We start from the raw sequence: 15,787 nt of genomic DNA on the forward strand, positions 1-15,787 counted from the left end.
ATTTTAAATTAAAATATTCTTTTTAATATTAAATATAATATTTATATGCATGGATTTTAACATGAAAATTTGACTTGAAAGAAATAAGATGGACTGGATCCATTAGTGAAATTGTGGTATTGACTATTATTATCAGTAAAATACTAGTATTCACTTCCTTTTTTCTTCTCTATAATGGAATAAATAAAATCTCATTATTAAATAGTATTGACTATGCCTATCAGTAAAATGAATTAGTATCGACATTTCCTATTAGTCAAGGACGTTTAAGATGGACTGGATCCATTAGTGAAATTGTGGTATTGACTATTATTATCAGTAAAATACTAGTATTCACTTCCTTTTTTCTTCTCTACAATGGAATAAATAAAATCTTATTATTAAATAGTATTGACTATGCCTATCAGTAAAAATAATTAGTATCGACTTTTCCTATTAGTCAAGGACGTTGTAGGTAGGCCCTATTTTTTGTTAAGAAAGTAGTATTGCCTGTTCCTTTGAATGTTAGGAGTTGTATGTTCTGATTTTATGTAGGTATTCTCAGTTCTAACAGAGTAAGCTAAGAAGGACGTTGTAGGTAGGCCCTATTTTTTGTTAAGAAAGTAGTATTGCCTGTTCCTTTGAATGTTAGGAGTTGTATGTTCTGATTTTACGTAGGTATTCTCAGTTCTAACAGAGTAAGCTAACGTGAGGTCAACTGTATATGTCAGATGGAGTTCCATTGCAGCTATGAGATTGTGATAATATCAATTAGAGTACAAAACCCGAAGCTAAATTCTGCTTCTCATTTTATTTTGGGGTGTTGGAGTTTGATGACTTCTAAATCACGTTTTATTCCAGCGATTAAGTCCCTCCTGGATCAGAGTTAACCCTCGGCTTACCCCATATTTTAGCCAATTGATGTCTTTGTCCTTCAAAATCTATCTTTTCTTTTTTCAAATCAACAAGTTCGACCTCATCTGCCCCCTCAACATCAACAGGTAACCAGAAAGTTGCAACACTTCCTAATTTAAAGAATAAGCCCCAAATGTTGTAGTAGCAGCTTCAGCTGTAGTCGAATGGTGATGGCAGAATAAAAAAAGGATATCTTTTTCACCTGCCATATACTAGGGTCATGGTCTCTAGTCATGTTTAATTGGCTCGTCCTGAACTGCAGTGAACCATTGTGAGGACTTGTGCTTGTTCTTTAAAAGCAGAGAGAACCCTTTGAAGAACTGCTAGTTAGCTAGGCTGTTCAGGGCTAGCTGTTCTCCTCCCTGTTTATAGTCCGACAGCTAGACACTGGTCTACGCTCAGTTTAACGTTTCCTTGCCAGACGATACATGTGTAGGTACCTACTTGCAGTTCTCATCACTAACTAATGTCTAAGACCAGCCACTCACTATCAGATAGACCTGACAGGTACACCTGATCAGGTCCGCCTATCAGGTCTACCTGATAGTGAGTGGCTGGCCTAACACATTTCACACTCTCTGTGTCCAGGTACCGCGTCAACAGTTCCGCTACCTCCTGTCGGCATACCGGGTGGGCATGCTCGCTATGGACACCCTGGCGCGTCGCGTGCATGACGACCGCCCCCAGGCCAAGTACGCCCGATTTTCTTCGTTTTAGTCTCAATATTTTTTTAAATTTTTATAGTTTTTTCTGAGATAATAAAAAAAAATCATGAGAATCACCAATTATAAAATTTAGAATAAGAACAAATCCTCACGATGCGATGGTTGACTAGGTTCTAGTACGAGCCAATTAAATATGGCTCAAGACCATCACCCCGGTGTATGGCTGACAAAAATCTTTATTCTGCTACGAGGGATCACTGAAGTTAACCAACGTTGCGCGCGGTTAATATCCGGATGGGTGTTGATTTCTCTTGGTCCCACTCAGGGTGGGTAAGGTTAATGTGAGTCGGCGTTTAGCTTGTAGTTTCATTAGTATTGAATCCCTTCTCTAAAGACCTCAGTAGATTTACAGTGACATTCCGCACATACGGTACTTACTTGCAGTCCTCATCACTAACTGATGTCTAAAGCTAGAAACAAACTACTATCACGTCACGTAACGTGATGGTAGTGTGACTGTCCTGAACGAAATCACCTACAATATTATGGGAAAATTTTGAACTACATCTTTCTGACTCCCCATGACTTCGCGTGACGTGATTGTAGTGTGTCTCTACCTTAACACATTTCACACTCTCTGTGTCCAGGTACCGCGTCAACAGTTCCGCTACCTCCTGTCGGCATACCGTGTGGGCATGCTCGCTATGGACACCCTGGCGCGTCGCGTGCACGACGACCGCTGGCCTAACACATTTCACACTCTCTGTGTCCAGGTACCGCGTCAACAGTTCCGCTACCTCCTGTCGGCATACCGGGTGGGCATGCTTGCTATGGACACCCTGGCGCGTCGCGTGCACGACGACCGCCCCCAGGCCAAGTACGCCCGCAACCCCCCGTACGGCGAAGACGTCAAGTGGTTGCTCCGAATAGCGGCCAAACTGGGCTCGCAATATTTGCACCAGTTCTGTGTGTGCGCGGTCAACTCGATTATCTCCCCGTTCGTTCTGCACGATGTGGCGTTCGAGGCGGCACATTATCTCAGCAGGTAAGTGACGCCGGTTCGATTCCCAGAGACGACAAAAAAAAAAGCGCTTGTTTTTTCTTGGACCTGTTCTTTTAAGAGGTTTTATAGTTGAAAGTTTTTTTTTTTTACTTCTTTTCTCTTGAGGCCAGCCAATTACTATCAGGTATACCTGATCAGGTGTCAGGTCTACCTGATCAGGTGTCAGGTCTACCTGATAGTGTGTGTGCTCATCAGGTTTCAGGTAGACATGAGAGGCGGACCTTTTCAGCCGTACCTGTCAGGTCTACCTGATAGTGTGTGTGCTCATCAGGTTTCAGGTAGACATGAGAGGCGGACCTTTTCAGACGTACCTGATAGTTTGTGTGCTCATCAGCTTTCAGGTAGACCTGAGAGGCGGACCTTTTCAGCCGTACCTGTCAGGTCTACCTGATGTGTGTGCTCATCAGCTTTCAAGTAGACATGAGGGGCGGACCTTTTCAGCTGTAACTGTCAGGTCTGCCTGATAGTGAGTGGCTGGCCCAGTTTGCCCCGGCCGGAAATCGAACCCGCAACCTGATAGTTTGTGTGCTCATCAGCTTTCAGGTAGACCTGAGAGGCGGACCTTTTCAGCCGTACCTGTCAGGTCTACCTGATGTGTGTGCTTATCAGCTTTCAAGTAGACATGAGAGGCGGACCTTTTCAGCTGTAACTGTCAGGTCTGCCTGATAGTGAGTGGCTGGCCCAAATTTGCCCCGGCCAGGAATCGAACCCGCGACCTAGCGCTTACGAGACATTTTCTACAAAATGAAAACCTTTAAAAACTCAAGCTACTCAATTGCTTACAGGAACACTCCGGCCCTCATTGTGCAGCATCTACGTAAAAACGGACAAAAATTTTTTTTTTTTTTTTTTTTTCTAAAACTTCTAGACATCTTAAAACATTTTCAACTGTAGGTAATTCAATTTTATTTTATTTATTTGATTACACGCTAAGCATCACGGCCATGTGTGTAATTCAATTTTAAACTTAAGTAATTATAAAATTTAATTCTAGTTGATAAATTTAACTCTTAAGTACTCTCTTTTCCCCCCTTCTAAGATAAACAATATTTTGTGTTTTATTTGTTTGTGGATGTGTTTCTATTGAATCGTTAGAGGACTTTTAATCTCGGTTGACTTTTCATCTCTTGTATAAAAATATCGCTATGCCAAATTTTGCTCGTCATTTTTCAGTCCTCTTCAGAATTACATAGATTGTTGGTTCAAGTCTCGGAAATAGTCTGAAAAAATGTCTTAGGTACATATACGAGTATGTATTAGTTTTAAGCTTTATTTTTCTTTTCTCCCCCTATTGAGGTATTTTACAATGTGCATGTATAAACTTAGATAGTTTCTTAGACATTAAGCTTAAGGATAGTTTTATGTTTTAGAGGTATTTTTTATCTTTTTTCAAACATTATTTATTTTTCTTTTCTCCCCCTATTGAGGTATTTTACAATGTGCATGTATAAACTTAGATAGTTTCTTAGAGTCTAGACATTAAGCTTAAGGATAGTTTATGTTTTAGAGGTATTTTTTATTATTATTTTTTTTTTCTTCTTCTAGAATTAAACAACTTTTTTGTGTTCATTCATTCTATTTTTAAATCTAGTTTAAGCATATAAATATTTTAAAGCTTCTCTCTCCCTCTCTCTTTCTTCTTTTTTTCCTCAACGTTACACCTTCAGTGTCTTAACATAAACATATTGGTTTTAAATTTCTATTATTTAGTGTCAACGATTCTCAGAGGAAATTCATTTTCTATTATTTTTTAGTGTTTTGTACTTAGTCTATTCAGAGCTACGTTCAACGATTCTCAGAGGAAATTCATTTTCTATTATTTTTTAGTATTTTGTACTTAGTCTATTCAGAGCTACGTCGCTGAAGACACGGTCCCATTCTTAGTATAATAATGATCCAATGCTCTTGAAGCTAGAACTGAACGCGTGGTATGGGTACTACTGAATGGACATGCTAGGACATAACACAGGCAAGGTTGCTGAAAATAGCAGTTGTTCCATTGAGAAAAAAAACTCTAGGGTTTTACAGGATGTACAAAAAAAAAGTAATGTCGAAAATTTGAAAAACCATAGGGGTATAATGATCCAATGCTCTTGAAGCTAGAACTGAACGCGTGGTATGGGTACTACTGAATGGACATGCTAGGACATGACACAGGCAAGAGGTTGCTGAAAATAGCAGTTGTTCCATTGAGAAAAAAAACTCTAGGGTTTTACAGGATGTACAAAAAAAGTAATGTCGAAAATTTGAAAAACCATAGGGTGACCTCCAAACAAGTCTATAATGAGTTCCAAACTTTTTTTTTCTGTTCCTATTCTAGTAGGGTATTTAATCAAGTTCTTTCGGGCAAGATTAGGCTCTCCCTTCTAGTTAAACCAGCTCATTTTTTAAAACGTTGATTCTTGTTTCATAGAAATTTGTTGTCTCAACAAAAACCTTTAATAAAAATAATAGTAAAAACCCTTAAGATATTAAAATCCGATTACCCTATGGTCTGTCCTGTCATGTCGAACCAACGACCTGCCAATCTCGAGACCAGTCTAAAATGAATTGGTCAGTACCTTGTAATAATTGGCAGGAAAGTATTTCAACAAAAATTGATGAAAACGGACAAAAATGTTGTTTTTTTTTTTTTTTTTTTTTTTTAAAACTTTTTGACATTTTTATTTTAAATATTTCAACTGCTAGGTAATCAATTTTAAACTTAATAAGTAAAAAATTTAATTCTAGTTGATAAATTTAACTCTTAAGTACTCTCTTTTCCCCCCTTCTAAGATAAACAATATTTTGTGTTTTATTTGTTTGTGGATGTGTTTCTATTGAATCGTTAGAGGACTTTTAAATCTCGGTTGACCTTTTCATCTCTTGTATATAAAAATATCGCTATGCAAATTTTGCTCGTCATTTTTCAGTCCTCTTCAGAATTACCACAGATTGGTTGGTTTCAAGTCTCGGAACATAGTCCTGAAAAAAAATGTCTTAGGTACATATACGAATATGTATTAGTTTTAAGCTTTTTAAAGCTACATTTTAAACACACAAAATAATATTTTCAAAAGCAATTCTTGTCAATATCATTAGCCAAGAGCCAAATTATCGGACATGGTAAAAAAAAAAAAAAACTAGAAATATATTTCTCTCTTTTGAGCGAATAGAAATCTTAGCACGAGAAAGTCACTCGAGATAAAAGTCCTTTCGGTTCAACTCAATTTCTAGTGAACCAACTCCTTCTTTTTTGCTCGTACTTTTAACATTCTAGGGTTGGCGTTCCTCAAATGTTTTAATCCTCAAGCGAAAAAGGACTTTGGCAGTCTAAATATTGAAGTTATTGCAATCAATAGAAAGTCGTTGCGAAGTTAATCCCAACTTTTCGAACTTCTAGAAATTTTTACCCATCTATTCGATATAAACCCTCATGAGTTATATGGCATATAAACCCTCATGAGTTTTATATGGATTGAACATATTGAGATGCGCTAATTCTAGTTCAAATTATATAGGGTGAGATGCTCTTTCACCTAACCATTGACCTTTTCTTTCACTGTGAGTTTTTCATATAAACCAGGGAGGTCTTGAATGTCCCTAGACTCAAATCTCTCATATCTCTCTGAAGAGAATTTCATTAATAAATGTTTCTTATTGTTAGGTTAATCCTAATAGGTTTGGAAATGAAAATAATTAAAACTCAACCATTTTATAGGGTGACTTCTTAGACCACTTGTTTCTTATTGTTAGGTTAATCCTAATAGGTTTGGAAATGAAAATAATTAAAACTCAACCATTTTATAGGGTGACTTCTTAGACCACCATAAAATTCCATACCTCGGCTGGAATTGAACCCACGCCCTCCTGTTTACCAGGCGAGCGCCTTGACCACTACACCACCGAGGCAGGTACCACTACTATTATTGTGGTCGAATTCTCTATTTATCGAGATCATTTCGAATGCCCCTGTACGTATTTCTCTCATCTCACCCTGTATTATTAACCCCTCATTGACACTATCATCGAACATAAATTCGCCGAGAATCCCCGAAAATTTACGACTGATCCCGAACATGATATGTGAAGGAAATCGAACATGTGCTTACTATCCCGAACACATTCGAACTAACCCGAATGGTGAAATTATTTATTCTTGGCTTCTCGAACGGCGATTATTTCTGCGCCGAACACATTCGAACTAACCCGAATGGTGAAATTATTTATTCTTGGCTTCTCGAACGGCGATTATTTCTGCGGAAATTTGTTTCGGTCTATCATCGAACATAAATTCGCCGAGAATCCCCGAAAATTTACGACTGATCCCGAACATGATATGTGAAGGAAATCGAACATGTGCTTATTATCCCGAACACATTCGAACTAACCCGAATGGTGAAATTATTTATTCTTGGCTTCTCGAACGGCGATTATTTCTGGAGAAATTTGTTTCGGTGATTGTGAAAATATGGGGAATTTGTAAAAATGTTTGGACTTTTATTTTCTACTTTTTAAAAGCTATATAAATCTATAGACACCCTCTATACAGGTTTCACGTAGATACTCGTACAAACAGCCGTTTGACTCCTCCAATATCTCATTTTCCTCTTGTCTTTGCTCAATATTGTTTCTCTTTCACATTTAGACGTGGGTTTTGCCGATTTGTTAATCATTTGCTCTCAATGTACGGCTGACTTCCTCTCCTTCTCCCTTAAATCAAAACGCCTGGAACAGTTCAGTCCTAGAGATGGGTTAAAAATTTCAAAGCCCAGAAATTTATGAAAATTATCTAAGTGCCTAAATTTCCGTCATTTTCATCCCGTATCCTTTTTGCCTTTATCCCTTTCTCCTACCTTTCCTTCCTTCCTATCGATATCTTTATGAAAATCGCTGTTTCGTCTGCTTTCTTGTGACCACGAAGTTCTTGCTCTTGTTCACTGGAAGGAACTAAAAATTCAACCTGAAACCATTAGAGAAATTAACTTCTTTGTCAAATCTTCCAAATCTTTACCTTTCAGAGTCAAACGGTTAGGAAATAAATGCCCATGCTGTTTCATTCAGCCTTTAAATTCCTTTTACTTTGTGTTTGGAATCATGAATTCATTGAACTTGGTCTTTTAGTCAAGAGTTATTCTTCGTTATTTTACACGACATACATTACTTTCTAGATTTAAGTCTTTACATTATTATTATTATTATATTTATTTTATCTTATACAATATAAAAATATATATTATATACAACACACAAATATATATACAAAAAAACATTCTATACAATGTCAAACGCCTGTTTTTCTTTCGGACGTTGAAGAATAGGTGACGTGGGCTGTAGATTATTATTTGAAGGGGCCAGCTTCAAAATTCAGTAAAAATAAGTTCTCTAACTAGCTTCTTCTTTCCCTCCTTCAATTAAATATCATAAAACCGCTGCCGAACCATAAAAGTTTGAAGTGGCCATAGTTTCGGAACCGCTTCAAGACAAGGGGCTTAAACCCTAAAATTTAGTGTCGAAACTGAAATAGACCGTAAAATCTGGCAGTTAAGCCCCTTATGTTTTGAAGCGGTTCCGAAACTATGAGTCAAAAGTGGCCATATTTTCGGAACCGCTTCAAAACACATGGGGCTTAAACAGCAAAATTTAGTGTCGAAACTGAAATAGACCGAAATAGACCGTAATGTTTTGAAGCGGTTCCGAAACTATGAGTCAAAAGTGGCCATATTTTCGGAACCGCTTCAAAACACATGGGGCTTAAACAGCAAAGTTTAGTGTCGAAACTGAAATAGACCGTAAGATCTGGCAGTTAAGCCCCTTATGTTCTGAAGCGGTTCCGAAACTATGACCACTAGGGAGTAAAAATTTTAAATTCTCAAATTTGAGTCGTATACATCTCAAACTTTGTAAGCGCTAGGCCGTCGGTTCGATTCCCGCCTGGGGGCGGATTTTATGTTGATGGGATAATGTTCGTTCTCGGAACGGCTGGCTTTTCTCTATCCTGTCTTTCTTCTCCCTTCGATTTCGGGACAATGAGACCTAAGCAGTTATATCCCTCTGTCAAAGATTAATAAGGGGGAAAAAAGAACTCGGTTTTAATTTCTCATTAAATATTTCTATTTTATTTTGTACTTACGTTTGTGCAATAAAACAATAATACAACTTGGATATATACAAAAGGTGATTCACGTGGTTTAATAAGGTTTACAATTTTCACCAGCTATTTCATGGTCAAAGCTCTCTACTTGATTATCTGCCTAGAAGAGGGGTCTGAACCCACGTCTTCCTGATTAGAACGATAGCGTTTTGATCACTGCGTCTAGCAAAATCACATTGACGTACGAGTACTTTTAAGAGAATTTCCCATACAATATTGGTCATCTAATATAAAATTATTGATATCTTCATTTTCTCTATTCGAGTAAACAATACATTATGAATAAGACAGTAAAATAATAGGTACATAGAAAGTAAAAAAAGCGATAATTTCTATTTTATTTTGTACTTACGTTTGTGCAATAAAACAATAATACAACTTGGATTTATACAAAAGGTGATTCACGTGGTTTAATAAGGTTTACAATTTTCACCAGCTATTTCACGGTCAAAGCTCTCTACTTGATTATCTGCCTAGAAGAGGGGTCTCAATCCACGTCTTCCTGATTAGAACGATAGCGTTTTGATCACTGCGTCTAGCAAAATCACATTGACGTACGAGTACTTAGAGAATTTCCCATACAATATTGGTCATCTAATATAAAATATTGATATCTTCATTTTCTCTATTCGAGTAAACAATAAATTATTAATAAGACAGTAAAATATAAGGTACATAGAAATTAAAAAAAAGCGATCATTATAATAAAAAATATATTTCAACATGAAATTAACATAAATCTACCTATCCACCATACGTATATTTGTCTGTTTTGTTATCATAAAAACAGGATCGGTAGGTATCTATGTACGCATCTAGTTATTTTCGTTATGAACGTATTCCTCCCATCAACATAAATATCACATTTATTATTACAACATCACATTTATTACTACACAGTTCTCCTCTATTTTTGAGCCTTGTTGTTGTTCGTCTCAGAAATGACAGCAGGCTCCTGAAACAAGGAATAGTCAAATCATCTGTTATCATTATTTATTTATTTTAATTTAATTTTCATTTCCAAGTAAAATACAAGAGCAGTTTAAAACAATATATCAAAAGTGAAGAAAAAAAAATACAATATAAACGGATAATGTTCATTCTCGGAACATCTGGCTTTCTCCTATCCTGTCTTTCTTCTCTCTTCAATGGCGGTACGATAAGACCTTAGCAGTTACAGTTCCCTCTATTAAACCTCTTTCCACACTTGGCCTTTGTTGCTTAGAGTGCAAATAAATAAATAAATAAAAAACCTCTTTGAAAAAAATGTCACTTACATCATCGACTTTCAGTTTCTTGATCTCAGTTTCACTGGTCAGTTCATCCAGCACATTTTCCAAATAGAGCAACCCAAAAAAAAGAAAAAATTACAAAAAAAAAAAAAAAAAAAAAAAAAAAATCAAGAGTAGCCCTTTTCCTGAAAGGAACTTTTTATTTTCTATTTTTAGTGTTACGTGGTTACGTCACTGTATAACCGCTAAGAGTGGGTTTCACCAAAATACGTTTTAGACCCTAACAGCCCTGTTAAGCCTATACAAATCAAAGGAAACTTAACAGGCTGTTAGCTTAACAGGCCTTCTAAGGGATGAAAAAATATTGCCGAAATCTACCCGAAGGTTTTTATTGACTGGTGTTAAAGCCTCCATTCGGAGAGACCCACCTCCCCCATCCGATTCTTCGAATTCGGGTAAAACCTCCGTTGTTACCTTGTATGATTTACCTGGCAGCAGGACCAACCCTGTGGCAGCAGCCACCTTCCTGGAAGATGAGTTTTTTTTTTTAAGAAGAAGAAGAAGAAGAAGAAGAAGAAGAAGAAGAAGAAGAAGAAGAAGAAGAAGAAGAAGAAGAAGAAGATAATTAACTTACCACGTGGACCCAATCTTTCTTGGCGGAGGGCCCAAACTGTCTGAATTTGTACGGTGAAATATCAATGTAGCTAGGTCTGATTGAGAGGCTGACGATAAACGCCGACCCTGTCCGAACACGGGAAAAGGCGAGGAAAATGAGAGAAGACAAGTGTCCATGATATGCACTGGGAACAGAAAACATATCAGGTTGTACTTACTAACTTATTACAATAAATTTATGTCTCTTTCATGAAAACTATTACCTATAATTAAGGTCCGTCCACACTTGTCGTTCATATCTTGTGCAAGTGAGAACACTCTCCTTTAAATTACATTGCCTACAGGACATTCGAAAAAAAAACGTGAAACTCATGACAAATAAGAACGGGCCTTTAGCGCGGAGGGTAGCGCGCCTGCCTTGTAGGTCGCGGGTTCCATTCCCGCCTTTATCCCAAACACTTCGTTCTTGAAACGGCTGGCTTTCTCCCTTGTCTTCCTTCTCTCTTCGAATTCAGGACGGTAAAACCTCAGCAGTTAGAGAGTTAGAGTATACTCCCAAACACTTCGTTCTTGAAACGGCTGGCTTTCTCCCTTGTCTTCCTTCTCTCTTCGAATTCAGGACGGTAAAACCTCAGCAGTTAAGGTATATCTAGTTCCCTCTATCACACCGCTTTTAAAAAGTATCATTCATTAGGAACAGTTATTTTTACAGAAAAAATCTATTCAGCACCTCCATACTTACTGGTCTTGCGTGATGACGTCATCATTGTTGGTGTGGACGCGGGCCAGGCGCAATGCAAGATCGTTCGCCTCGCTGCCCGAATTGACAAAGAAACACACGCTCAGTGGATCTGGCAGCAGGGATGCCAACTTTCTGGCACACAATACCAGGTTGTCGTGCAGGAAGCGGTTGTTTGTGTTGAGTAGGGCAAGCTGGGTGCACGCAGCCTTCACCACGGCCGGATGACAATGACCCACTGTGAAGGCAAGAGATACAAAACAGATTCAGGGACTGGGTGGAAGACTCTTTTAGAAGAATCCTACCACCTTAAATAAAGAGGATGTGGGAAGGTTCGTACTCTTCTCTGCGAAATTGGGGATTGAAAAATAGAGACGAGGATTAGGCTCTTTACTCGATGTTGGTGAGTCTCGCAGGTTTATCAGAGCCCCGGGGATGATGGATGTTGTAGGACAGATGTATTTCGTTTTCTTGTTCACTGGAGACTGCCAGTCCGCTTACAAGGCAGACGCACTACCAACTAAGCTAACTAGGCTGGCTGGAAGATGAGTGAATGAACGTTGTCAATGACGTTAACAACAAATACAACAACAACAACAACAATACTTACCTGGTAATGACATGTTGAGCTTCTGACGTAGCCGGGGTCTTCTGCTTTCTACAGGTGACAAGTTCCACGCCCACGAATAGTCCTATGCCTCTCACATCTCCTATCAGGGGATAGCGAGCCATCAGCGATCTGAGTCCTGCAAAATAATAGAGAGTGGGTTGCACGCCGGAGGTCCCGTTTTCGATTTCCGGTGGGGTCAAAGTTTTTTGGGGCACGGTTGGTCCAGTTGTAACGCGCTTGCTTGCCATGCAGAAGGTCCTGGGTTCGAATCCCACCATTCGGGACGATAGCAGTTACAGTTCCCCGTATCAAATCTTCTTCTTTTTCTTCGCCTTTCCCTGTGTACAGACGGGGTCGGCGTTTTTCGTCAGCCGCTCAATCAGCCCTAACTAGGGTGATTGCTTTGGGCTGACATTTGGTTTTAGCTACAAACTTTACGAGTGGATGCCCTTCGCACTCAACCTTGGTTATTTCTTTAGCAAAGGGTATTCAGGCTGGTATACTCCCTGTTTAACGTCCTTCAACCAGACATCCCTCTATCAAATCTCTTTAAAAAGTCTAAACTAGGACAACTTGTCGATGATATTTTACCTTCAAGCAACTGGTTTCCACTAACATATATTGGGGAAAATTGAATGGGAGAGTAGATAGGCTTGCACTGAACGTGATTATTAATTAATCATACTTGACAAAACAAAAGTTCAGAGTGATTTTTTTAATTATTCTCTTTCTTGGGGGTATGTAGCTGGTTTCCCACATCCAAGGCATGTTCCCGCAGGTTCTCCGTCTCCAGCACCTCCATGACAGCATTGGCCACCGCACAAGATACAGGATTACCTCCGTATGTGTTGAAATATTCCACGCCGGTCTCCTGGAAACTCTTGGCTATCTCTTTGGTCGTGATGACGGCAGCCACAGGGTGCCCGTTCCCCATTGGTTTCCCTGGGAATAAGATCGGAGTGAATCAATTATAGGGAATTTTCAGTCCTATGCTAGCAGTATAGGTAATTCATTTGATTCATTTGTGAACTATTAATTTGTGAGTAGGTATATACTTACTTGAGTAGAAGAACAAAATTAACAGTTTCCCCACTATTTATAGTCGGGCTATCTCTTTGGTCGTGATGACGGCAGCCACAGGGTGCCCGTTCCCCATTGGTTTCCCTGGGAATAAGATCGGAGTGAATCAATTAAAGGGAATTTTCAGTCCTATGCTAGCAGTATAGAGTATACGTAATTCATTTGATTCATTTGTGAACTATTAATTTGTGAGTAGGTATATACTTACTTGAGTAGAAGAATATGAAAAGAGTAGTAGAACAAAATTAACAGTTTTCCCACTATTTATAGTCAAAATTTTGTCTTGAAAGCTTGAAAAGAGTTCACCTTTCTCAGGTATTTAACGTTAACTTTATAATAAGGTTTTTAGTGATGGGGGTTTTACCCACCATCTGAACAATCTGTACCTATTAGGCTTACGTCCTAATCACACCCGGCCATGTCAGTTGATCCCATTCAGAGTGTAAGTCTCTGATACCTTATAGCTTTAAGTAGTAAACAAGACGTTCGCGCTTGCCTGATGTACCTATTAGGCTTACGTCCTAATCACACCCGGCCATGTCAGTTGATCCCATTCAGAGTGTAAGTCTCTGATACCTTATAGCTTTATATAGTAAACAAGACGTTCGCGCTGACAAACAGGAGGGCGTGGGTTCAATCCCAGCCGAGGTATGGAAATTTATCCTCGATATAATTTGAGAATTTGACCACAATAATAGTAGTAGCCAACTGCTGGAGTAAAGGGACTTTTCAGTGAGGTATGGAATTTTATCCTCAATATAATTTGAGAATTTGACCACAATAATAGTAGTAGCCCACTGCTGGAGTAAAGGGACTTTTCAGCCCTATCCGCGCAGTAGGTCTAAATAAGCACTATTGCTATTATGTCCCCAAACTCACCCACTGTTACAATATCGGGAATGATATCGTCCCCTTGAAGTTGGAATGCCCACCAGTGTGTTCCCACTCTGCCAAATCCAACTTGTACCTAAAATCAAACAAAATTTCCTTTACATCCGCAGTCGAAACAAGCCTAACTAGTTCACAGCCTTTATGAGATCGAAAGAAACGAACCTTATCTCTTAAGGATAAGGTTTGCATATCGGGAATGATATCGTCCCCTTGAAGCTGGAATGCCCACCAGTGTGTTCCCACTCTGCCAAATCCAACTTGTACCTAAAATCAAATGAAATTCCCTTTATATCCGCAGTCTATCGCAGTCGAAACAAGCCTAACTAGTTCACAGCCTTGCCGAGATCGAAAGAAACGAACCTTATCTCTTAAGGATAAGGTTTGCCACGGATGGGAATGCAGCACGAGACCTAGAGCTTATAAGGCATATGTGGATTTTATCCTGAACGGATAATGTTCGTTTTTCCTATCATGTCTTCCATCTCTTCGATTTCAGGACGATAAGATCTTAGCAGTTACAGTTGCCTCTATCAAACCTCTTTTTCACACATGGCCTTGCTGCTTAGCGTGTGAATAATAAATAAACCTTTTTTTTTAATAAATAAAAATAAAACACACACACAAATAGGAATACCTCATCAGCCACACACACTCCCCCGGCCGCTCGTACATGCTTGTACACCTCTCGCAGATAGTTGGCCGGGGGAATGATTTGGCCTCCGCACGACTGCAGACTTTCCGCGAAGAAGGCACACGGGCGCTTTCCATTGCGACCCATGGCCTCAATCAGGTCCTGTACGTCCTGGGCATATTTGACACCTAGGTCCTCATCAGGATATTTATCCGCTGGGTATTTACCTCGGTAGACATCCGGACAGGGGGCCTGCAATGAGAAATAAGGAGCCCAAAATAAGAAAAATCTGCAGAATTAGTTCGTGTAAAGATTTTCCGCGAAGAAGGCACACGGGCGCTTTCCATTGCGACCCATGGCCTCAATCAGGTCCTGTACGTCCTGGGCATATTTGACGCCTAGATCCTCATCAGGATATTTATCCGCTGGGTATTTACCTCGGTAGACATCCGGACAGGGGGCCTGCAAAGAGAAATAAGGAGCCCAAAATAAAAAAAAAAATCTGCAGAATTAATTCATGTAAAGAAAACACAGTAAAGCTGTCTAGCTGGGGGACGTCAAACAGGGAGTAGACCAGCTTAGTCTGGCTGGGGAATTTAAACAGGGAGTATACCAGCCTGAATTTCCCTTGCTAAAGAAATAGCAAAGGTTGAGTGCGAAGGGCATCCACTCGTAAAATTTGTAGCCAAAACCAAATGTCAGCCCAAAGCAATCACCCTAGGGCTGATTGAGAGGCTGATGGAAAACGCCGATCCCCTAAGAAGAAAAACTGTAACTGCTATGGTCTTATCGTCCCGAAATCGAAGAGAGAAGGAAGACAGGATATAGGAGAAAGCCAGCCGTTCCGCGAACGAACATTATCCCATCAGGATAAAATGCGCCCCGGGCGGGAATCGAACCCGCGGCCTAGCGCTTACAAGGCAGACGCACTACCAACTAAGCTAACTAGGCTGGCTGGAAGATGAGTGAATGAACGTTGTCAATGACGTTAACAACAAAAACAAAAAACAACAACAATGCTTACCTGGTAATGACATGTTGAGCTTCTGACGTAGCCGGGGTCTTCTGCTTTCTACAGGTGACAAGTTCCACGCCAACGAATAGTCCTATGCCTCTCACATCTCCTATCAGGGGATAGCGAGCCATCAGCGCTCTGAGTCCTGCAAAATAATAGAGAGTGGGTTGCACGCCGGAGGTCCCGGTTTCGATTTCCGGTGGGGTCGAAAGTTTTTTG

At 39.4% G+C, this 15,787-nt stretch overlaps 2 protein-coding genes and 1 long non-coding RNA gene across 3 annotated transcripts; 1 reads left to right on the plus strand and 2 right to left on the minus strand.

Annotated features, from left to right (window-relative positions):
* The first annotated feature begins 2,140 nt into the window (after positions 1 to 2,140).
* Positions 2,141 to 3,815, plus strand: LOC103507103 (zinc finger SWIM domain-containing protein 8-like). Its single transcript, XM_026822045.1, has 4 exons — positions 2,141 to 2,271; positions 2,398 to 2,604; positions 3,408 to 3,439; positions 3,796 to 3,815. Exons 1-4 carry the CDS (start codon positions 2,141 to 2,143, stop codon positions 3,813 to 3,815), a joined length of 390 nt encoding a protein of 129 aa, XP_026677846.1.
* Positions 3,816 to 9,517: 5,702 nt separating this feature from the next.
* Positions 9,518 to 10,105, minus strand: LOC113466539. Its single transcript, XR_003390911.1, has 2 exons — positions 10,033 to 10,105; positions 9,518 to 9,710 (listed from the first exon to the last, which is right to left on the minus strand). It is a non-coding gene; the product is annotated as an uncharacterized LOC113466539 (long non-coding RNA).
* Positions 10,106 to 11,875: 1,770 nt separating this feature from the next.
* Positions 11,876 to 14,801, minus strand: LOC103507104 (ethanolamine-phosphate phospho-lyase). The gene is made up of 5 exons (XM_026822047.1): positions 14,557 to 14,801; positions 13,911 to 13,998; positions 12,707 to 12,893; positions 12,543 to 12,562; positions 11,876 to 12,087 (listed from the first exon to the last, which is right to left on the minus strand). Exons 1-5 carry the CDS (start codon positions 14,698 to 14,700, stop codon positions 11,948 to 11,950), a joined length of 579 nt encoding a protein of 192 aa, XP_026677848.1. The 5' UTR covers positions 14,701 to 14,801; the 3' UTR covers positions 11,876 to 11,947.
* Positions 14,802 to 15,787: the final 986 nt, after the last annotated feature.

The sequence above is a fragment of the Diaphorina citri genome, unplaced genomic scaffold (genome assembly GCF_000475195.1).
Source record: "Diaphorina citri unplaced genomic scaffold, Diaci psyllid genome assembly version 1.1 scaffold288, whole genome shotgun sequence".
In the NCBI taxonomy this organism is placed as follows: Eukaryota; Metazoa; Arthropoda; class Insecta; order Hemiptera; family Psyllidae; genus Diaphorina; species Diaphorina citri.

Excerpts from the sequence above, each read along its gene's own strand:
- LOC103507103 (XM_026822045.1), top strand. The coding sequence starts at position 2,141 with ATGACTTCGCGTGACGTGATTGTAGTGTGTCTCTACCTTAACACATTT. Across the intron at positions 2,605-3,407 it reads GCGGCACATTATCTCAGCAG|GAACACTCCGGCCCTCATTG; the intron begins GTAAGTGACGCC and ends AATTGCTTACAG. Across the intron at positions 3,440-3,795 it reads CCTCATTGTGCAGCATCTAC|TCCTCTTCAGAATTACATAG; the intron begins GTAAAAACGGAC and ends GTCATTTTTCAG.
- LOC103507104 (XM_026822047.1), bottom strand. The coding sequence starts at position 14,700 with ATGGGTCGCAATGGAAAGCGCCCGTGTGCCTTCTTCGCGGAAAGTCTG. Across the intron at positions 13,999-14,556 it reads GAGTGTGTGTGGCTGATGAG|GTACAAGTTGGATTTGGCAG; the intron begins GTATTCCTATTT and ends GTTTGATTTTAG. Across the intron at positions 12,563-12,706 it reads CGGGAACATGCCTTGGATGT|TGGAAACCAGTTGCTTGAAG; the intron begins GGGAAACCAGCT and ends AATATATGTTAG.